Source organism: Ranitomeya variabilis, chromosome 1 (genome assembly GCF_051348905.1).
Source record: "Ranitomeya variabilis isolate aRanVar5 chromosome 1, aRanVar5.hap1, whole genome shotgun sequence".
Lineage (NCBI taxonomy): Eukaryota > Metazoa > Chordata > Amphibia > Anura > Dendrobatidae > Ranitomeya > Ranitomeya variabilis.
Window position 1 is genome coordinate 763,833,305 of NC_135232.1, and position 24,348 is coordinate 763,857,652.

A 24,348-nucleotide genomic window follows, 5' to 3' on the forward strand; every position below is an offset into this window, starting at 1 on the left:
ACCCTTAACTTAATATTTTGTTGCACAACCTTTTGAGGCAATCACTGCAATCAAACGATTCCGGTAACTGCCAATGAGACTTCTGCACCTCTCGACAGGTATTTTGGCCCACTCCTCAAGAGCAATCTGCGCCAGTTGTCTCATGTCTGAAGGTTGCCTTTTTCAGATGGCATGTTTCAGCTCTTTCCAAAGATGCTCAATAGGATTTAGGTCAGGGCTCATAGAAGGCAACTTCAGAATAGTCCCATGTTTTCCTCGTAGCCATTCTTGGGTGTTTTTAGCTGTGTTTTAGGTCATTATCCTGTTGCAAGACCCATGACCTGGGACTGAGACCAAGCTTTCTGACACTGGGCAGCACATTTCTCTCTAAAATCCCTTGATAGTCTTGTAATTTCATCGTATTCTGCACAGATTCTAGACACCCTGTGCCAGATACAGCTAAAGCAGCCCCAGAACATAACAGAGCTTCCTCCATATTTCGCAGTAGGGACAGTGTTCTTTTCTTGATATGCTTAATTTTTCCATCTGTGAACATAGAGCTCATGTGTCTTTCCAAAAAGTTCAATTTTTGTCTCATCTGTCCATAGGACATTCTCCCAGAAGCTGTGTGGCTTGTCAACATGTAGTTTTGAAAATTCCAGTCTGGCTTTTTATGTTTTTTTTCAACAATGGTGTCCTTCTTGGTCGTCTTCCATGAAGTCCACTTTGGTTGATACAGCGACGGAGGGTGCAATCTGACACTGATGTTCCTTGAGCTTGAAGTTCACCTTTAATCTGTTCAGAAGTTTTTCTGGGCTCTTTTGTTACCATTCATATTATCCGTCTCTTTGATTTGCCATCAATTTTCCTTCTGTGGCCACGTCCAGGGAGGTTGGCTACAGTCTCATGGATCTTAAATTTCTGAATAATATCTGCAACTGTAGTCACAGGAACATCAAGCTGCTTGGAGATGGTCTTATAACTTTTGCCTTTTAACATGTTTGTCTATAATTTTCTTTCTAATCTCCTATGATAACTCTTACCTTCGCTTCCTCAGGTCCATGTTGTGTGATACACACCATGTCACCAAACAGCACAGTGAGTATCTGTAGCCCTATATACAGGCCCACTCACTGATTCCAAGATTGTAGACACCTGTGTTGCTAATTAGTGGACACACCGTGATTTTACATGTCCCTTTTGTTATATTATTGTCAGGGGTACCATCATTTCTGTCCAGGCCTATTTCATGAGTTTTATTTATTTATTTATTTATTTTTTTAAGTTTGTGGACGCATGGTTGAAAAGCAATGTCTGACTTTCATTTGTTCATTATCATAGATTTTTTATTTATTATTACTTTTGTCAGATTCAAGTTATTTCTGTGACCATTGTGGGTTTTTCTGTCATTATCGAGGTGTACCAACAATTTTGACCACGTGCGTACATATCTAGAGCACATTCCCAATTTTTTCCCACCTTCTCCACTACGACAGATGAAGAAAAAAAATGATAGTGTCACCCTGTATAGTAACAAGACCCCCCTCCCTTACAACAGTATCCTCAAAAATAAATACGACACAGCAGTAATAATATGTTTTAATTAGCCCCTACAGCATTAATGTCCTACATCCTGGAACCTTCCTGCAATAATGTCCCCCATCCTGGCTCCCATGTGTCTCATTCCTGGCCCCATGTGTCTCCATCCTCCTCCCATATGTCCTCTCATCATGGCCCCATGTGTCCCCATCCTGGCCCCATATGTCCTACCATCCTGTCTCCTATATGTCCTCCCACCCTGGCTCCATATGTATCTATCTTTTTCCGCCATATGTCTCCATCCTGCCCCATATGTCTACATGCTTCCCCGTGTATGTCCTTTCATCATGGAACCCCATATGTCTCCAACCTGCCCCCATATGTTCTCCCATGCTGACCTATATATGTTCTCTCATCCTGGACCCATATGTTTCCATCCTGTCCCCCCATATGTGTCCATCCTGCATACATATATGTCCTCTCATCCTGGCCTTATATCCCAGTATGCACGTTCAGTTATTATTGAGCTGTCAAATCCTGCCCCTGACCAGGCCCCCTTCCTCATCGGGCCCCATACGCCAGTAAGGGAAGTAATGCCCTGATGGCGGCTCTGGCTGAGAATCTAATGTCATCGGAGGAATTATAGAATCATAGAATGGTAGAGTTGGAAGGGACGTCCTGGGTCATCTGATCCAACCCCTTACTCAAAGCAGGATTCACTAAATCATCCCATACAGATGTCTGTCCAGCCTCTGAAGACTTCCATTGAAGGAGAACTCACCACCTCTCATGGCAGCCTGTTCCACTCAATGATCACCCTAACTGTCAAAAAGTTTTTGCTAATAACTAATCTGTGTCTCCTCCCATTCAGTTTCATCCCATTGCTTCTAGTATTTCCTTGTGCAAATGAGAATAAAGATGATCCTTCTACAATGTGACAGCCCTTGAGATATTTGTAGACAGCTATTAAGTCTCCTCTCAGTCTTCTTTTTTGCAAGCTAAACATTCCTAAATCCTGTAAACGTTCCTCATAGGACATGGTTTTCAGACCAGTCACCATTCTGGTCGCTCTTCTCTGAACTTGCTCTAGTTTGTTGATGTATTTTTTAAAGTGTGGTGCCAAAAACTGGACACAGTATTCCAGATGAGGTCTGACCAAAGAGGAGTAGAGGGCAATAATGACTTCACGTGATCTAGACTGTATGCTTCTGTTAATACATCCCAGAATTGTATTTGCCCTTTTAGCTGCTGCATCACACTGTTGACTCATGTTCAGTCTGTGATCTATTAGAATACCCAAGTCTTTTTCACAAGTGCTGTTGCTTAGCCCTATTCCTCCCATTCTGTGTATGCTTTTTCATTTTTATTGCCCAGATGTAGTACTTTGCATTTTTCCCTGTTAAAAATCATTCTGTTAGCTGCTGCCCACAGCTCCAGTTTATTTATATCTTTTTGAATCCCCTCTCTCTCTTCTCTAGTATTAGCTATCCCTCCTAGCTTTGTGTCATCAGCAAATTTAATCAGTTTACCCTAAATTCCTTCATCTAAATAATTGATAAAGATGTTGAACAATACAGGGTTCAGGACAGAGCCCTGTGGTACCCCACTTGAGACATTCTTCCAACTGGATATGCAGCCATTTACGACCACTCTTTGGGTCCGATCACTAAGCCAGTTATGAATCCACCTAACAGTTGCCTTGTCCATTCCATACTTAGTCATTTTTTTCAATAAGGATTGTGTGAAATACTTTGTCAAATGCTTTGATGAACTCAAGATATACTATATCTACAGCATTTCCCTGATCCACCCAGTCAGTGATTCTGTCATAGAAGGAAATTAAGTTAGTTTGACATGGCTTATTAGCTACAGAGCCATGCTGACTCTGTTTAATCACTTCATTCTTATCCAGGTACTTACATACATGTTGTTTAATAATTTGTTCAAAGATCTTTCCTGGTGTAGACTTCAGACTGACTGGCCTACAGTTCCCTGTGTCGACCTTTTTCCTCTTTTTGAAGATTGGAACAACATTTGCTCTTCTCCAGTCTTCTGGGACTTCTCCTGTTCTCCAAGAATTTTCAAAGATTATGGAGAGTGGTTCAAAAATTTCTTCTGCTATCTCCTTCAGTACTCTGGGGTGTAATTCATCTGGACCCAGAGACTTGAATTCATTTATGTTAGCTAAGTGTTTTTTCACTATCTTGCTCACTAGGAGGTGCGTGTCTGCTATACAGTTGCTTGTATTATGGTCTGCTTTGAAGCAGATGATACCATATGTTCTGTTGGTAGAGGAAGTTCAACACCGCCTGAAAGGTCTAATCATGGTTGTGGTAAGTCGTATGTATAATCGAGTTCTATTGCACACTGCTACCTGATGATTCTTTGCAGTCTGCAATCTTTCAAACATAAAGCATATATGTCCTGGCTCATATAGTATAGGAATTATAGCTCTCCATCAGCACATGTTCATTTGATAAGAGCAAGCTAGCTAGCAATCAGAGCTAGCCTTAACCCCTTACTGCCATCGGATGGAATAGTACGTCTGATGTCAGAATCTCCCGCTTTGATGTGGGCTCCGGCGATGAGCCCGCATCAAAACCGGGACATGTCAGCTGTTTTGAACAGCTGATATGTGCCCACAATAGGCACGGGTGGAATCACGATCCACCAGTGCCTATTAACTAGTTAAATGCCGCTGTGAAACTCTGAACTCGGAATTTAACAAGCGATTCCGGCCATCCGGTCGGAAATGCGCGCATTGGTGACCGCCGTCACATGATCGGGAGTCATCGGTGCGTCGGCATTACAACTAGACGTCTCCTTGAGACCTCTATGGTTGTTGATGCCGGATTGCTATGAGCGCCACCCTGTGGTCGGCGCTCATAGCAAGTCTGTAATTCTGCTACATAGAGATGATCTGAGCATCAAGTTGTGGCAGCTTCTAGCCTCCCATGGAGGCTATTGAAGCATGCCAAAAGTAAAAAAAAAATGTTTTTAAAAATATGAAAAAAATAAAAAAAATATAAAAGTTTAAATCACCTCCTTTTCACCCCATTCAAAATAAAACAATGAAAAAAAATCAAACCTACACATATTTGGTATAGCTGCGTTCAGAATCGCTTGATCTACCAATAAAAAAAGGATTAACCTGATCGCTAAACGGCGTAGCGATAAAGTCAAAACGCCAGAATTAAAATGCAATAACGGGCAGTCAAAAGAACTTGTCTGCACCAAAATTGTATCATTAAAAACGTCAGCTCTACACGCAAAAAAAAAGCCCTTACCCAACCCCAGATCACGAAAAATGGAGACGCTATGGGTATTGGAAAATTGAGCAATTTTTTTTTTCTTTTAGCAAAGTTTTGAATTTTTTTTCCACCACTTAGATAAAAAAGAGCATAGATGTGTTTGGTGTCTATGAACTCGTACTGACCTGGAGAATCAAAATGGCAGGTCAGTTTTAGCATTTAGTGAACCTAGCAAAAAAGCCAAACAAAAAACAAGGGTGTGATTGCACTTTTTTGCAATTTCACCGTACTTGGAATTTGTTTCCCGTTTTCTAGTACACGACATGGTAAAACCAATGGTATTGTTCAAAAGTACAACTCGTGCTACAAAAAATAAGCCCTCATATGGCCATATTGACAGAAAAATAAAAAAGTTATGGCTCTGAAAAGGTGGGGAGTGAAAAACAAAACGCAAAACCGAAAAAAGCTCTGGGGGTTAAGTTATCCCATAATTCCTTGACTTTTCTTGGTTTTACAATTTCAATGTTGATGATTGAATATAGTTATTGTAAATCGTTCTAACTAAAGTTACTAAGTAGGAGAATTATTCACTGATGAGCATGATGATGAATAATTTTCTTCTTTTATTTCTAGCTGATACTGGGTACCTACTTCTTGAAGAAGTAATGGAAGAAAACAAACCATCTGTAAAATGGTTCATTGAAACACAATCAGACTGGTTTTTAAAGAATGGCATCCCTGAATGGTTTCATGGCGTTATTACAAGAAAGTAGGTGTTTTTGTAAGTCTTTTCTTTCTGGTGTAGTGTCTCATTATAGCTGGAGTTATGTGGATCGATCTGCGGAAGATCGTCTTGAAGTCGAATTTTCTGAAATTCGCAGGTCCCTGTAAATTTAAGCACATTGTGTGATTCAATTTGCGTGGATCGGCCCCCAAAAAACAAATGCCCAATGCCTTTTCATATACTGTTGAAAACTCACCCCCACACGGTCTGAGGAGCAAATTCCCTAATTAATGTAAAAAGACATAAATCCATGCGACACAATGATTCCTGCACTGAGTGTGTCAAAGGTCATCATCAGCTTGCTCCTCAGACCGTGTGGGGGCATCAAAACATAGAACCAGACCCCAATCAGAGGACAATAAAACATTCACACTCCTTATCTATGAACTGTTCCAATATTTATGGACATAACTGTTTATCACTCACATAATGGTAGTTCTGCTTCACGTCACCTGTCTTATCTATGGCATTTTTCTGTGCTGTGTTGTGCATAAATATGTGATTCTTCCGATTTTCTATTAGTCTATGCCTGATGAAGGGACCGGAGTAGTCTCGAAAGCTTGCAATTTGTTACCATCTTTTCAGTTAGCCATTAAAAGGTATCAACCACTGAGGACTCTCAATTCTAAATATTTTTCTATCCACTGGCTAAGGCTGCTTTCACACATCAGTTTTTTCCGTCAGGCACGATCCGTTGAATGTTGAAAAAAAAAAACAGATCCGGCATAAGTTTTTTTCTCATAGACTTGTATTAGCGACGGATTGCGACGGACGTTTCATCAGTTTTTAGCCGGATCCGTAGGAAATTTGTTTTCCGGCGGCTGGAGAAAACCGGCATACTAACATTTTTTGTGTCCGTCAAAAAAACAGACAGCAACGGATCCGGCGTTTGCTAGAATGGAAGCCTATGGTGCTGTATCCGTCAAACGACTGAATCTGGTGACAGATTCCATTTTTTTAAACTGAGCCTGCTCTGATTTTTTTTTTAAGTGTTTTCTCTTTTCTCTCTCCGTCTCTCTTCTGTCTCTCTCTCTCCCCCTAGTCGGACTCCAGAAAAGCTAGTCGGATCTGGCGAAAAAACAAATCCGTCACATTATTTCTTAACAATTTGTGACGGATCCGTTTTTTTCAAAATTTGACGGATTGAGCCTGATGGCAAAAAACTGATGTGTGGAAGCAGTCTAGCAGGCTACCAAGATATATATCTTTCCTGTATCAAATCTGAGGTGGATATATGCAGGATGGCTGACAGGTGATCATTTGTCTATCTAGATTTTTAAAATTTCATTATTGAGAATGTATGTTCACATATATAAGTAGATCCAAAGAGAACGAACATCTTCTGAGCATGCCTCCTCATGTTTGGAAAGTTCTCCTCTTTGAGAGAAGAGTAAAAAATGCTGCTGTGATGCTCACCTAAAGTTCTCTTCCAGTAGTCTATCAGACTGCAGGTCAATGAGTTCAAGCTGAACATCGCTGGGTGTATTATCAACGATGCAGCTAAAGGGAGAAAAAACAATTACATTTCATTCTCAACTGATCTGAAGTCTTGAAATCGCCTTGAAAATTCATCATGCAGTGCTCCTAACATGGAGTACCTGCAACAGTGATCAGCTGATGGTGTGGCTTCCTTTAGTGTTAGCAAGTGAGTAAGAATGTGATCATCCATTTGTCTTGAAAGAAATTGCAACTTTCTCATGAAACCCTTCACCAAGCTATACATTTCATTTACAAAAAGGCCCTTGCATTGTAATTTGGTATTTAGCTCATTCATTAGTGAAGTTACATCAACAGCAAATCCAAATTCTGCCATCCAGTCAGTATCCGACAGCTCTGTGATATAGTGTCCTTTCTTGTCACGGAACTTTTGAATCTCTACTCTCAAGTCCCACACTGTTTTAAGCACTGTCCCCAGGCTGAGCCATCTGACAGCTGTGAGGTAGCCTATATCATGATGTTCAGTTTCATGCTCTTCCAAAAGTGCAATGAATTGTCTGTGATTCAGCGCTCTTGCCCTGATGAAGTTCACTATTTTGGTAGTTACAACATCTGTAACATGGTTAATTTTTTGCACTGACTTACACAGCACCTCTTGATGAATAATGCAATGTAAAAATACCAGTTTCTGTTCAGTTGATTTCAGTCACTTTGTCCTGCATCCATTTCAAAAGCCCAACATTTTTACCTGTCAGGTTTCGAGAACCATCTGTTGTAACACCCGTTAGTTTGTCCCATTTCAGCCCTAGCTTGTCCAAGCGTCCATCCACTTCTGTGAACAAATCACTCCCTGTTGTCCCTTTCATGGACTGCATTGCTGCCATCTCTTCCTTAACTTTAAAGTCCTTTGATATTCCACGTGCAAAGATGAGCAACTGGGTAGTGTCGCGGATATCACAGCTCTCATCCAAAGCCAAGAAGAAAAAGTCAAAATTGCCCACTTTGTTTTGCAGCTGAAGCTCCAGATTTTCCGCAATGTCCTCGATTCTTCTTATGGTTCTTCTGGAGAGGGGTACATTCACAAATGCCTCTTTTTTATCGGGGCATATTAGCGATGTAGAGTCCACCAAACACTCTTTGATAAACTCGCCAACACAAAATGGCTTACTATTTTTTGGCAATTTTGTGGGATATAACAAAACTGGTCTTGACTGCTCCATCCTTGGGTGAAGCCTAGTAAAACGTTATTGTTAGTTTTGCTGCTTGGCTAGTAAAGCACCTGATGCCCGTGCCCGCTCTGCATCGCTCAAGTTGCTGTATTTCTCAACATGTTTTATTGAGTAATGGAGATTCAAATTGTAATCCTTAAACACGGCAACCTGTTCTCCACAAACTAAGCACACAGCTTTACCTCTCACTTCAGTAAATAAATACTCTGTAGTCCAGATCTTGTTAAAAACTCTACATTCTGTATCAACCTTTCTTTTTTCAGCATGAGCTGACAAGTTATTTTTTAGCTAAAAAAAAATATTTGACCATCCTCAGATAAACTGAAATGGAAACCAATAATGGTGTAAAATTGGTCGTAACATACAGAATCGTCATCCCAGCTTTTATCTCAGTAATCCTAATTGCAGCAGTAATCATCCGGCAGATAACATTCCCCCCCATTCCCACTATTTATTATAATAATATTTTTATTTCTATAATGCCAGCATATTCCACAGCACGCCTGGAACCCAACCACAAATATGTGATTTTCATACATGCAGTCAGGTGCTGACTAGACGTGTGGTCATGTGTCCGCCAGACGCCGGCATCGGAGAATCCTCACAGCGCATAGTGCATGTGCTGTGAGGATTCACAAGTCTGCATTCACATATAGTGTTTGCAGACTTGTAACCAAAAGGCCGGACAACTCCTGTCATGATGTTTTCCGGTTATAAGTTTCTAGCATTTAATCTCCAGCACTGGATTAAAATAATAAAATATGATGTTACTCACCCCAAAATTTAGCTCTATCATTTCACCACTGCACTGATCTCTATTTACTGGCTGCAGTAGTGACTGCCCAACTACAGCTCACATCACTGCTGCTGCCAATCACAGAACTGAACAGCTCATGCGGTCTACATGGAGCGGAGTCATTGAGCTCATTGGCTGTGGAGGTGATGTCTTCTGCACTCGTCCCATCACCAGTAGTCAGTAACCAGAGACCATAGCAGAGGCAGAGATGTGGCCATGGAATCGGGGAGGCTGCATAACATCCCATTTTATTATTATAACCTACTACTGGCTATTAGAGGCCAAAAACGTATAACTGGAAAATCTCCTGAAATAATAACGTACACTTCTACTTCCTTCACTGGCGCTGTTCTTCCAGCCCTGTGTACTCATGTCCTTGTCACATGAAGGCTGCAGTTAGCCGCAGCCACGAGAGACACATGGCTGAGAGCAGCTGAATGTATTTATTTTGTTATTATTTTATGCAGCTGGTTACTGACATATAGAGGGGTTTACCGTTACTGAGGTTATCCACAGTGCGCCCGAACTGTTTGGCTGCAGCCTTTACGGTTTTGTCAGAGCAGACATCCAGCCTGACAGAATATTGATCAGCTGCAGCCATGTCACATTACCCTCCGCCAACAGCAGTGCCGACATTGCTAGAACGGTGTCACTGCGGGAGGGGAGGATTCATTGTTTGCATTTTAACTAGGATCCTAAAATGTTTATGGGAACTGGTCATGCCAGATAATGCTATTTACCTGCAGGTATGTGGTTAATCTGCAGGTAAATAGCTTTAGGCTATGTACCCATGATCCGGACGTTGCAGCACTTTGGATGCTGCGTCCAAAGCGCTGCTGTCTATTGAACGCAGGTGACTCCTCTGTGATCACTGAACCGTGCGGATTCACCACGTCCAATACATTGTCTGTATCTAATTTCTGTTATGGAGGCTCACGGCCACAAGACAAATTGATCTATTGCGGTCCTGAACGACACGCCACATGTCAGTGTCAGTGTGTGATCCACAGGGGTCTGTGGATGCATAATAAATATGGGATTTCTTGAAATCCCATCCCCTATGCTGTAACATCTGGTCGTTGCGGTTTTGATGCTGCATGAGTAAGCAACGTCAAACCCGCAGCTATTACTGATTGTGTGTACGGGCCCTTAGAAAGCCTTTCAGCTGCTACACTGACAGCCCAGCAACCGGGAAGAAATGAACTTTAATCCTACCTGCAGCATCTGACATTCATTTGGAGACGCGGCTCCAGTCACTGCTCAGTACGTGGTGAGAGGCAGATGGAAGCAGTGCAGCCAGGTGTGTACTGAGGCACAAAGTTTTGGGACAAGCTTACACCCGCCGCCCACCATGTACTGAGCTGTGACTATAGCCGTGTCTCAGCCTGACGCTGCCGGGAGGATTAAAGTTCATTTCTTCCCATAGCTGAGCCTCCAATGCGGCTGCACAGCTGTAGAACACTTCTAACCTGCAGATTAAACCTTTATCTGCAGGATAATAGCGTTTACACATTATGAATGTCATTTCCATACATGTGCCTTATTTAAAGAGGTTGTCCAGGCTTGGGGCTCAAGTCTGCAGTTACTCTATGTAACGGTGTGTGCATTGTCCCGATTCTCTGTGAGCAGGCAGTTGTGTGACCGCAAGTACGTGATTTGCATTCCTCCAGCCACACTTCGGCTAGACGTGTCCAGCCTCGCTCAATACACTTGCATCAGTCGAGGCTGGGCCCATCTAGTTGGAATGTGGCCGGGAGTACGCAAATCACATACTTGCGTCACACAACTGCCTCTCGCTCCTGGAGAATTGCGCACACAGCGCTGTGTGAAGATTCACATGTAGAATTCTGTGTCACAGTAACTACAAACTTTAATCCCAGCTTTGGACGACCCCTTTAACTTGTAATAACAGATATAGGGCCCCATGCACATGTGGATCCGTGCACTATACATGTCACATGTGTATGAAGCCCAATATCTTGCCCTATTCTTACCTGGGACATGCCTTTCATAAAACTACAGATTCTGTAGTGAGGGTCTACTGAGGGTGGTGGGCTCACTGTGACAAGTCAGGGCTCTGAGAGAGTCGGGGCAGCGTGCTGTGATCATCTGACCTGCGTCTCTACGTATCTCTACACAGGTCAGATGTACACAGCAATGTTCAGGACCTTTAACAGCACCGCCCTCTGCTCTGCCTCCTCTGAGTTTTCATGCTAGCCGCTCTGCCCTCTGCTCCGCCCCCTCTGAATCCTTATGCTGGCTGTACCATGACTGCTCCGCCCTCCACGCCGCCTCCTCTCCACCCACCTTAGACTCCTCACTACACCTACACGCTGCATTGCTACCTGGCCCGCACACTCTGGAGAGCTGCGACTGCTGGAGCATTTGTTCTAGTCTCTTTGCCTGTGCACATCTGCACGGAACAGGGCAAGTGGGAAGAGCGAGGCTAAGCACCAGATTTGGCCAATCTTATCAATGCACCATTTCTGGGGTGGCTGAGGCCTGATGTTCTTAGCCTTTGAGGGTGGCCAATATTTCTGTCCCCTTCCCAGGCTATTAATATCAGAACACAGCTGTCTGTTTCACCTTTGCTGGTTACAAATTATAGGGAGACCCTAAGTCATTTTTTTCTAGGGTCCCCTGTAAACTAACCAGTAAAGGCTAAGCAAACAGCTGTTAGCTGTTATTAATAGCATGGGAAGCTTTTGGGTAACTGGCCCATTGCACAACTTATTAACATCAGCAACCAGCTGTCTGCTTTCCCTCTACTAGTTATGAAAATTACTTGGGTGCTCACGCCATTTTTTTATTATTTATTTTACTCACGATGTATGCAGCGGATGCTGAGTACAACTCCCATCATTGTCACCTGGTCGTGCTGATTTCAGGGAGACCAGGCGAAAATGATGAAAGCTGTTTTTAGCACCCGGCACCTGTGAACAGCGCATACTGTGCAGCTTTTCCCAGGTGCCAGTGTGTGTCACACTGATGCAACACACAGATGCAACAAGGGCACAAGGACACGGATAGCTCCTGTACTGTTTTTTTCTAGTACTGAAAATATCAGGACTAATGATGATCGAACGTGCTTGGATAACGTCTTATCCAAGCATGCTCAGGTCTTTTCCTAGCATCTGGGAGCGCTCGTATATTATGTCCGAGTCCCTGTGGGTAACAATCAGGCAATCTCCACATGTGCTGTAGCTAACAGCCGCAAATCATGCAGCCATGGGGACTACATCATAATATATGAGCACTCCCTGATACTCTGATAACACCCGAGCAAGCTCGGATAGGATGTTATCCGAGCACGTTCGCTCATCACCAATCAGAACATGTGAAGGGAGCTTAGCACAAGATCCCCTTTAAGAACCTGTTAGTACTTTGAAATGAATATTGGAGCCGACAGACTGCCTTTAGACCACACATGTCAAAGTCTGGCCCGAGACCAAATCTGCTGGATAACCCCTTTAATCGAGGAAAGACAGCAGTACAAAATGCATGGTTCAGCAAACTTTGTCATGCTTGATCACCAATACCTTAAAGAGGTGAACCTGTGAACCATAGGATGAAAGATATGGAAAATAGCAAACACAGTGAGGTCTCTTATTGTACCTATGTCCTGGTCTAGTATAAGCCCCAGGTTTTAGTATAACAAGTCCTCAGGCTAAAAATTAACCCTGGCATGAGCTGCAGTTCGTTTAATAATCTTATAATAGGCAGCCTATTATTGTATGATTATTATTAAAGGATTTAAAGGGGTTATCCAAGCTTGGAACAAATGTATGCTGTCACCACTTGTGAAGGCTGGCACCATAGAGATCACGCAGAATCCCTCCACTGCCACCATATGTGACGAACCCGCCCCTCGCCATCTCATCTGACGTTACTATTACATCAGCGAGATCACGTGGTATGGTGGCCTCATTGGCACCAATATGACGTTCCGCACCCCTGGGGACACATAAGGTTGGCTTGCACAGTTTTACACACATGCCTTGTCCACATAGGTCCAGGGAAGCACGAGGAGTTGGAGGATGTGACCCATGCAGTCAGTGACGTGGCACCACGCTCGCTCACAACCCTGAGAAGCTGAGAGGCAACTTTTACTAGCACCAGTGAAACAGAGTGCTGCCAGCCCGGGTGGAGTGCCACCAGTTCCTCATTAATCCCTGTCCATTAACAGGATTTTATAGAAACTAGCCCCGGTAGCATGGGAAGATAAAAAAGTGATAAATGAACATGTGGATTCGTGGATCGAGATAAAAGAGCAGATCAAGGTTAAAATATATATTTCATCGCCTGTGGGCTGCATGGTGGCTCAGTGGTTAGCACTGCAGCCTTGCAGTGCTGGGGTCCTGGGTTCAAATCCCTCCAAGGACAACATCTGCAAGGAGTTTAGGTTCTCCCTGTGTTTGTGTGTTTTTCCTACGAGTACTCCGGGTTTCTGCCACATTCCAAAGACATACTGATAGGGAATTTAGATTGTGAGCCCCATCAGGGACAGTGATAATGTCTGTAAAGCGCTGCGGAATAAGATAGCACTATATAAGTAAAGCATAAGAAATAAATAAGTCACTATATAGTTTACTGCAAACACTATACACTGACATTTGTTCCAAGCCTAGACAACCCCTTTAATAATCTTACAATAATAAGCAGTACCTCTAAGGCCGGGGTCACACATGCGTGTTTTACGTACGTAAGAGCGCAAAAACTACGTACGTAAAACTCGCATTACATACGGCACAATGCTTCTCAATGGGGCTGCTCCTATTAGCCGTATATTACGGTTCAGTATTATACGGCGTTCTACGGCCGTACAAAATCGCAGCATGCTGCGTTTGTCAGCGTATTGCGCAAATAATACGCCAATGAAAGTCTATGGGGGCGAGAAAAATACGGATTCCACACGGACCAGCAGTGTGACTTGCGAGAAATACGCAGCGCTGTTAGTGAAAAGTCGGTAATTCAATTGCCGGCTTTTCATTTCTCCTGCACAAACCCGACAGGATATGAGACATGGTTTACATACAGTAAACCATCTCATATCCCCTTTTTTTTTGCATATTCCACACTACTAATGATAGTAGTGTGTATGTGCAAAATTTCAGCGCTGTAGCTGCTGAAATAAAGGGTTAAATGGCGGAAAAAATTGGCGTGGGCTCCCGCGCAATTTTCTCCGCCAGAGTGGTAAAGCCAGTGACTGAGGGCAGATATTAATAGCCAGGAGAGGGTCCATGGTTATTGGCCCCCCTGTGGCTAAAAACATCTGCCCCCAGCCACCCCAGAAAAGGCACATCTGGAAGATGCGCCTATTCTGGCACTTGGCCACTCTCTTCCCACTCCCTGTAGCGGTGGGATATGGGGTAATGAAGGGTTAATGCCACCTTGCTATTGGAAGGTGACATTAAGCCAGATTAATAATGGAGAGGCGTCAATTATGTCACCTATCCATTATTAATCCAATTGTTGGAAAGGGTTAAAAAACACACACACACATGATTTAAAAGTATTTTAATGAAATAAACACAGCGGTTGTTGTAATAATTTATTGCTCTCTCATTCCATTTTCAGACCCTCGCTTGGCAAAATAATAAACACACAATATACATACCCTCTCTGATGTCCGATCACGTCCCACGAAGTAATCCATCTGAAGGGGTTAACTAATATTACAGGCAGAGCTGCGATAAACCACTCGCTCGTGCCTGTAATCCCCGGGTGCTGAAAGGAAAGCAGTGATCTATACTTACATTCAGTCGCGGTGATGCGCCCCTGCTGGATGTTCTCATGAACTGCAGCCTGGGAACTTTTTCCCACGCTCCAGGTCATATGAGGACATCCACCAGGGGGCGCATCACCGCGACTGAAGGTAACTATAGGTCATTGACCTACATTTCCTTCAGTCGCGGTGATGCGCCCCCTGGTGGATGTCCTCATATGACCTGGAGCGTGGGAAAAAGTTCCCAGGCTGCAGTTCATGAGAACATCCAGCAGGGGCGCATCACCGCGACTGAATGTAAGTATAGATCACTGCTTTCCTTTCAGCACCCGGGGATTACAGGCAAGAGCGAGTGGTTTATCGCAGCTCTGCCTGTAATATTAGTTAACCCCTTCAGATGGATTACTTCGTGGGACGTGATCGGACATCAGAAGGTATGTATATTGTGTGTTTATTATTTTGCCAAGCGAGGGTCTGAAAATGGAATGAGAGAGCAATAAATTATTACAACAACCGCTGTGTTTATTTCATTAAAATACTTTTAAATCATGTGTGTGTGTGTGTGTTTTAACCCTTTCCAACAATTGGATTAATAATGGATAGGTGTCATAATTGACGCCTCTCCATTATTAATCTGGCTTAATGTCACCTTCCAATAGCAAGGTGGCATTAACCCTTCATTACCCCATATCCCACCGCTACAGGGAGTGGGAAGAGAGTGGCCAAGTGCCAGAATAGGCGCATCTTCCAGATGTGCCTTTTCTGGGGTGGCTGGGGGCAGATGTTTTTAGCCACGGGGGGGCCAATAACCATGGACCCTCTCCTGGCTATTAATATCTGCCCTCAGTCACTGGCTTTACCATTCTGGCGGAGAAAATTGCGCGGGAGCCCACGCCAATTTTTTCCGCCATTTAACCCTTTATTTCAGCAGCTACAGCGCTGAAATTTTGCACATACACACTACTAACATTAGTAGTGTGGAATATGCAAAAAAAATGGGGATATGAGATGGTTTACTGTATGTAAACCATGTCTCATATCCTGTCGGGTTTGTGCAGGAGAAATGAAAAGCCGGCAATTGAATTAGCGGCTGTTCAAAGATATCGCGCTGAATGAAATCTAAATACAGAATATATATATATGTGTCTCAATGACATATATATATATATATATACTGTATATATGTTTTCCCTAACATTTGAGCACATAAATCCATTAGATGTCGGTTTTGCAAGCCTGCGCGAAAATCTCGCAGTACGGATGGCATACGGATTACATACGGAGGATGCCATGCGCAAAATACGCTGACACACCCTGACTACGGATCACTATTTTGGGAACATTTCTCCGTATTACGGCCGTAGTACGGACGTATAATACGTGGCGTATTGTCTTACGCCATGTGTGACTCCAGCCTAATACATTTGGCACTCTGGTAAAAGGGCAGGCTTCATGTAAAGCCCCAGTGACAGTAATGGAAAAGGATCCGTGAGACAGCTGCATGACTAATGGTGTGATAAAGTGTAAAAAAACAACATGCTTTATTTAAAATAAAAAGTTCCTAAAACCATCCATATTTGATAATTGTATTAAAGAAATGGATCCCATACCAGTCAGATGAAGTCCAAATAGGAAAGTCTTCAAAATACAGAAACTCTACAAACCATGACAATGCCAAGAATGAAGAAATCTGTTAAAGTTACTTTTAGAAGCTTTGTCCTAAAGGACCTGGTGCAGTCCTCTTTCATTCCGTTGCAGACTTTGCCCTGGTATTTGTAGGTAGCTATATGCTGAGCTCCAACGATAATTGTGTTTGGACGAGGCCTGATGCTGAGTCTCCGACACCCATCCATGTTATACTGATGAACTGTCTTGCCGGTAGGTCAGCAAGAGTTTAGTCGGGGGCAAGCCCTTTAATAAGCTGAACCCTTAGGGTTGAAATTGAGAAACATAAATAAGTGATTTTTTCATTACTAATTTTATATTTCTATATTAGTCAATCAACTAACATGCGTCCATTGTTTGTCCCCATGCATTGTGGGAATGACTCAGCTAAGAACTATTGATTATGTCATACGTGCCAAGGCACATGACTTACCCGAATACTCTGTGCTTGTGGAACATGTATCGGTGCAGCCCGTGTCATAATTCCCTGCCATAATTACAGGATCGCTGCAATGATTCAGACTTCCCTATTATATATTGGTCAGAAACTTGTGCTGGAAAGAAACAGTTTGCAATAAAGGCTTTAGAAAGATTGGGTTAGCTTGCATATCGTACAATGAAATAATGTGTTATGGAAATCATGTATCAGTATCATGACATATTTTATTAATATCTTACCCAGTAAATGTAACACTTTCTTCTGATATTAAAGTTTTCCTTGTGACAAAATTGCTCTTGAGTTGATGCATGTGAGGAACTGGCCAGCTCTACGGGATGCAGACTTTCCAGCACGGAGCACCATTTGCTTCGATATTTGCTTGCTGTGTTTTATTAGTGATTTGCTTGCTCATCAGTTCATCCTCAGGAACCAATGTTTCCATTCAGTGACTGAAAGCAGAGGAAGGCGTGCACGTTGGATCTTATGTATAACTTAGGGTACTGTCACACTCTGCAACTTTCCAACGATCACGACCAGCGATACGACCTGGCCGTGATCGTTGGAAAGTCGTTGTGTGGTCGCTGGAGAGCTGTTACACAGACCGCTCTCCAGCGACCAACGATGCCGAAGGCCCTGGGTAACCAGGGTAAACATCGGGTTACTAAGCGCAGGGCTGCGCTTAGTAACCCGATGTTTACCCTGGTTACCATCGTAAAAGTAAAAAAAAACAAACAGTACATACTCTCATTCCGGTGTCCGTCAGGTCCCTTGCAGACTGCTTCCCGCTCTTACTGAGTGCCGCCGTAAAGTGAAAGCACAGCACAGCGGTGACGTCACCGCTGTGCTCTGCTCTTACTTTCCGGCCGGCAGTCAGTTAGAGCGGGAAGCAGACTGCAAGGGACCTGACGGACACTGGAATGTGAGTATGTACTGTTTTTTTTTTTTTATTTTTACGATGGTAACCAGGGTAAACATCGGGTTACTAAGCGCGGCCCTGCGCTTAGTAACCCGATGTTTACCCTGTTTACAAGCGAACGCATCGTTGGATCGGTGTCACACACACCGATCCAACGATGACAGCGGGAGATCCAGCGACGAAAGAAAGTTCCAAACGATCTGCTACGACGTACGATTCTCAGTAGGGTCCCTGATCGCTGCTGCGTGTCAGACACTGCGAGATCGTAACTATATCGCTAGAACGTCACGAATCGTGCCATAGTAGCGACAAAAGTGCCACTGTGAGACAGTACCCTAAGGTAAGACAGGAGATTGATAAAGGCAAATGAACAGCAGCCCTTTTATCATTCTCTTCTGTGTCTCAAGGTCTCAAGCCTTTATGCTGCTAGCAACTAGGTCCATTGTGTGGATGGGGATAGTAGACCCAGGGGAGCCATCACTACAGGGGGACTCACATGCAATCCCAGGTGTTGGGGCTCAGCCTAAGTGAGACACCCCCACCAATGCACAGTTAGCTTTGGGAGGGGATTGTTTCCCAAGGGCTGGGCTCAATTCCCGGGGGCGAATTTGGGGGTATTGACGACTGATGAGGAAATGTTGTTGTGTTGGAGTGACATTGAGGGGAGAGGATTTTCTTGGCTGTGATCCTGGAGCCATGGATCGATGGTCTATGGAGTTTTGGAGATCAGTTACCGGCTGGGCAGGATCTCCCTGCTATGGTTGAGGGATCTGACGTCTGGATTTCACAAACTTTCTTAAGGATTGTTGGTCCTGGATACATAGATTTCGGTTGTATTATTTGTCATCTGGAGAAGCATGGACTTTGACTTTGCCTACAGACTATAAAGGCAGGAGATACGAAATCTGTGGGCCAACCAAAAGTTGGGAGACAGTGAGTATCGCCTGATACGGGGGCAGTGAGAGTATTGGCCCTGGGGAAGGGATCTTGTGGACTGTGGGCAATGTATTTTGGTTATTTACCTGGATTTGTTGTATAGCCATGGATGTATGGAATAAAAAATAGTTGCATCGTTAACCTGCCTAGGTGATTATTACAACCTCAGAACTTCACAATGCAGATACACTTTCTTTGCAAAAACCAAATCATAAATGGTCTCAGTGCTCACGGGTATCTTTATAATAAATTGGGCATGTCTGCTTATGTCCTATAGCTACATGCCTTATACCGAAAGGATATAATTTTACTGAAACTCAAAAGAAATATCCTTCATGGTAATAACATGCAATTAGTATGAACCTTAAAAATCCCTGTAGAAACGTAAGAGAACAAGCACATGTTCAAAGCCTTTATCCTTCACGTAATGTGGGATAGAAACTTGGAGTTAGTTCATAACACTTAATGCGTTCGTCTAGGATTTGGAAAAAAATATCTAAAAGTGAGAAATGTAAAATATTAAGAAATTATTTTACAAGATTCCTTGCCTCTACTTCGGTGGTCCGCAGATATTGTTGACTTGCTCTGCAGTGATGATGTGCCAACCATACCCAGCGGTCCAATGTAGCCATTCACTGATCTCAGTGTTTATACCTGCACACAGGGCCGTATTTGCCACTAGGCACTGGAGGGCACGTGCCTAGGGGCGGGAGGCTGCAGGGGGCGGCACCAAGACAGAGAAGAACTTTTTTTTTTTTTAACCTCCTTCCCTCCCTCCCTTCGTCAGACAACCCATAAAATAGGTTGAATTTTTGGTATTTCCAGGCCTCCGTACCTTGTGAGGTCACACTCATTCCAGTAGCCCGCCGTCCATCTTGGATTTCCCTGGTTTCCAGGGACGCTACCTGCGAGAGCGTCCCTGGCTCTGTACAAGCGGTGCTTTCACCTTATCATCCTTCCTGGCTCCGTGCTGCTTCATCGCTCCCCCCTTATCAGATTACAGCTATCCATGGCATTGTGTGCACAAACTTGAAGCTTCTTAAAGGTATAGTAACCAAAGTTACTACGTTGCTTCTATTTATCTGCTGCATCACCAATGCTAAATAGGGAAGGATCACATTACTAACAGCCCAAAGTTGGGTCTTCAGTTCAAAAGTGCCAAACTGCATTGATAAACTTCACTGCTCATAGAGCTGAAGATGGGGGTGGGGGGAGTTTGGTGACAGAGGGGAGTCTGGAGCAGCTATATACTGTTGACGGAGGAGTCTGGAGCAGCTATATACTGGTGACGGGGGAGTCTGGAGCAGCTATATACTGGTGACGGGGGAGTCTGGAGCAGCTATATACTGGTGACGGGGGAGTCTGGAGCAGCTATACACTGGTGACGGGGGAGTCTGGAGCAGCTATATACTGGTGACGGGGGAGTCTGGAGCAGCTATATACTGGTGACGGGGGAGTCTGGAGCAGCTATATACTGGTGACGGGGGAGTCTGGAGCAGCTATATACTGGTGGCGGGGGAGACTGGAGCAGCTATATACTGGTGACGGGGGAGTCTGGAGCAGCTATATACTGTTGACGGAGGAGTCTGGAGCAGCTATATACTGGTGACGGGGGAGTCTGGAGCAGCTATATACTGGTGACGGGGGAGTCTGGAGCAGCTATATACTGGTGACGGGGGAGTCTGGAGCAGCTATACACTGGTGACGGGGGAGTCTGGAGCAGCTATATACTGGTGACGGGGGAGTCTGGAGCAGCTATATACTGGTGACGGGGGAGTCTGGAGCAGCTATACACTGGTGACAGGGGGGAGTCTGGAGCAGCTATACACTGGTGACGGGGGAGTCTGGAGCAGCTATATACTGGTGACAGGGGGGAGTCTGGAGCAGCTATATACTGGCGACAGGGGGGAGTCTGGAGCAGCTATATACTGGCGACGGGGGGAGTCTGGAGCAGCTATATACTGGTGACGGGGGAGTCTGGAGCAGCTATACACTGGTGACGGGGGAGTCTGGAGCAGCTATATACTGGTGGCGGGGGAGACTGGAGCAGCTATATACTGGTGACGGGGGAGTCTGGAGCAGCTATATACTGGTGACGGGGGAGTCTGGAGCAGCTATACACTGGTGACGGGGGAGTCTGGAGCAGCTATATACTGGTGACAGGGGGGAGTCTGGAGCAGCTATATACTGGTGACGGGGGAGTCTGGAGCAGCTATATACTGGTGACGGGGGAGTCTGGAGCAGCTATATACTGGTGGCGGGGGAGACTGGAGCAGCTATATACTGGTGACGGGGGAGTCTGGAGCAGCTATATACTGTTGACGGAGGAGTCTGGAGCAGCTATATACTGGTGACGGGGGAGTCTGGAGCAGCTATATACTGGTGACGGGGGAGTCTGGAGCAGCTATATACTGGTGACGGGGGAGTCTGGAGCAGCTATACACTGGTGACGGGGGAGTCTGGAGCAGCTATATACTGGTGACGGGGGAGTCTGGAGCAGCTATATACTGGTGACGGGGGAGTCTGGAGCAGCTATACACTGGTGACAGGGGGGAGTCTGGAGCAGCTATACACTGGTGACGGGGGAGTCTGGAGCAGCTATATACTGGTGACAGGGGGGAGTCTGGAGCAGCTATATACTGGCGACAGGGGGGAGTCTGGAGCAGCTATATACTGGTGACGGGGGAGTCTGGAGCAGCTATACACTGGTGACAGGGGGGAGTCTGGAGCAGCTATACACTGGTGACGGGGGAGTCTGGAGCAGCTATATACTGGTGACAGGGGGGAGTCTGGAGCAGCTATATACTGGTGACAGGGGGGAGTCTGGAGCAGCTATACACTGGTGACGGGGGAGTCTGGAGCAGCTATATACTGGTGGCGGGGGAGACTGGAGCAGCTATATACTGGTGACGGGGGAGTCTGGAGCAGCTATATACTGGTGACGGGGGAGTCTGGAGCAGCTATACACTGGTGACGGGGGAGTCTGGAGCAGCTATATACTGGTGACAGGGGGGAGTCTGGAGCAGCTATATACTGGTGACGGGGGAGTCTGGAGCAGCTATATACTGGTGACGGGGGAGTCTGGAGCAGCTATATACTGGTGGCGGGGGAGACTGGAGCAGCTATATACTGGTGACGGGGGAGTCTGGAGCAGCTATATACTGTTGACGGAGGAGTCTGGAGCAGCTATATACTGGTGACGGGGGAGTCTGGAGCAGCTATATACTGGTGACGGGGGAGTCTGGAGCAGCTATATACTGGTGACGGGGGAGTCTGGAGCAGCTATACACTGGTGACGGGGGAGTCTGGAGCAGCTATATACTGGTGACGGGGGAGTCTGGAGCAGCTATATACTGGTGACGGGGGAGTCTGGAGCAGCTATACACTGGTGACAGGGGGGAGTCTGGAGCAGCTATACACTGGTGACGGGGGAGTCTGGAGCAGCTATATACTGGTGACAGGGGGGAGTCTGGAGCAGCTATATACTGGCGACAGGGGGGAGTCTGGAGCAGCTATATACTGGCGACGGGGGGAGTCTGGAGCAGCTATATACTGGTGACGGGGGAGTCTGGAGCAGCTATACACTGGTGACGGGGGAGTCTGGAGCAGCTATATACTGGTGGCGGGGGAGACTGGAGCAGCTATATACTGGTGACGGGGGAGTCTGGAGCAGCTATATACTGGTGACGGGGGAGTCTGGAGCAGCTATACACTGGTGACGGGGGAGTCTGGAGCAGCTATATACTGGTGACAGGGGGGAGTCTGGAGCAGCTATATACTGGTGACGGGGGAGTCTGGAGCAGCTATATACTGGTGACAGGGGGGAGTCTGGAGCAGCTATATACTGGTGACGGGGGAGTCTGGAGCAGCTATACACTGGTGACAGGGGGGAGTCTGGAGCAGCTATATATTGGTGACAGGGGGAGTCTGGAGCAGCTATATACTGGCGACGGGGGAGTCTGGAGCAGCTATATACTGGCGACAGGGGGGAGTCTGGAGCAGCTATATACTGGTGACAGGGGGGAGTCTGGAGCAGCTATATACTGGTGATGGGGGAGTCTGGAGCAGCTATATACTGGTGACGGGGGAGTCTGGAGCAGCTATACACTGGTGACAGGGGGGAGTCTGGAGCAGCTATATACTGGTGACAGGGGGGAGTCTGGAGCAGCTATATACTGGTGACGGGGGAGTCTGGAGCAGCTATACACTGGTGACAGGGGGGAGTCTGGAGCAGCTATATACTGGTGACGGGGGAGTCTGGAGCAGCTATATACTGGTGACGGGGGAGTCTGGAGCAGCTATATACTGGTGATGGGGGAGTCTGGAGCAGCTATATACTGGTGACAGGGGGGAGTCTGGAGCAGCTATATACTGGTGACGGGGGAGTCTGGAGCAGCTATATACTGGTGACAGGGGGGAGTCTGGAGCAGCTATATACTGGTGACAGGAGGGAGTCTGGAGCAGCTATATACTGGTGACGGGGGAGTCTGGAGCAGCTATATACTGGTGACAGGGGGGAGTCTGGAGCAGCTATATACTGGTGATGGGGGAGTCTGGAGCAGCTATACACTGGTGACGGGGGAGTCTGGAGCAGCTATATATTGGTGACAGGGGGAGTCTGGAGCAGCTATATACTGGCGACGGGGGAGTCTGGAGCAGCTATATACTGGCGACAGGGGGGAGTCTGGAGCAGCTATATACTGGTGACAGGGGGGAGTCTGGAGCAGCTATATACTGGTGATGGGGGAGTCTGGAGCAGCTATATACTGGTGACGGGGGAGTCTGGAGCAGCTATACACTGGTGACAGGGGGGAGTCTGGAGCAGCTATATACTGGTGACAGGGGGGAGTCTGGAGCAGCTATATACTGGTGACGGGGGAGTCTGGAGCAGCTATACACTGGTGACAGGGGGGAGTCTGGAGCAGCTGTATACTGGTGACGGGGGAGTCTGGAGCAGCTATATACTGGTGACGGGGGAGTCTGGAGCAGCTATATACTGGTGATGGGGGAGTCTGGAGCAGCTATATACTGGTGACAGGGGGGAGTCTGGAGCAGCTATATACTGGTGACGGGGGAGTCTGGAGCAGCTATATACTGGTGACAGGGGGGAGTCTGGAGCAGCTATATACTGGTGACAGGAGGGAGTCTGGAGCAGCTATATACTGGTGACGGGGGAGTCTGGAGCAGCTATATACTGGTGACAGGAGGGAGTCTGGAGCAGCTATATACTGGGGAACAGGGGAGGCTGGAGCTGCTATATACTGGGGAACAGGGGAGGCTGGAGCGGCTATATACTGGGGAACAGGGGAGGCTGGAGCGGCTATATACTGGGGAACAGGGGAGGCTGGAGCTGCTATATACTGGGGAACAGGGGAGGCTGGAGCTGCTATATACTGGAGAACAGGGGAGGCTGGCAGTGGCAGGCTGGGCCGGGTGGCAGGGATGCTTTTTCCCCCTGGGTCGGTCCCCAGGCAGCTGTTCAGGGCCGCCCGAGGATCGGCACTGTACTTTTGATTGCGGATGCCATAACTTAATTTGCTGCCTGGCTGGCAGACTCCTTCCTGATCTTGCATGATGCATCCACATGTATTCGCCTCTTTGAGATGCGAATACATTTGAATGCATGATATCCGGCACAGAGCAGAGCATCAC

General features: G+C 45.9%; 2 protein-coding genes across 6 annotated transcripts in view; one reads left to right on the plus strand and one right to left on the minus strand.

Annotated features, from left to right (window-relative positions):
- HSH2D (hematopoietic SH2 domain containing) overlaps positions 1-24,348 on the plus strand; it is a 317,087-nt gene that overhangs the window by 260,610 nt on the left and 32,129 nt on the right. For all 5 annotated transcript variants that reach the window (XM_077271834.1, XM_077271828.1, XM_077271843.1 and 2 more), the window contains one exon: positions 5,403-5,538. In XM_077271834.1, the coding sequence (XP_077127949.1) occupies positions 5,435-5,538 (104 nt within the window). In that variant the 5' untranslated portion in view covers positions 5,403-5,434. The remainder of the gene's footprint in view (positions 1-5,402; positions 5,539-24,348) is intronic.
- On the minus strand, positions 5,518-7,882 carry LOC143783454 (uncharacterized). Its single transcript, XM_077271853.1, has 3 exons — positions 7,739-7,882; positions 6,970-7,053; positions 5,518-5,654 (listed from the first exon to the last, which is right to left on the minus strand). Exons 1-3 carry the CDS (start codon positions 7,872-7,874, stop codon positions 5,518-5,520), a joined length of 357 nt encoding a protein of 118 aa, XP_077127968.1. The 5' UTR covers positions 7,875-7,882.

What these genes read in the sequence shown, in the direction of transcription:
- LOC143783454 (XM_077271853.1), bottom strand. Translation starts at nt 7,874, where the DNA reads ATGGCAGCAATGCAGTCCATGAAAGGGACAACAGGGAGTGATTTGTTC. An exon ending in TGGTTCTCGAAACCTGACAG is followed by an intron (nt 7,054 to 7,738) that starts GTAAAAATGTTG and finishes TTCTCCCTTTAG; the next exon opens with CTGCATCGTTGATAATACAC. An exon ending in CTACTGGAAGAGAACTTTAG is followed by an intron (nt 5,655 to 6,969) that starts GTGAGCATCACA and finishes TTAAATTTACAG; the next exon opens with GGACCTGCGAATTTCAGAAA.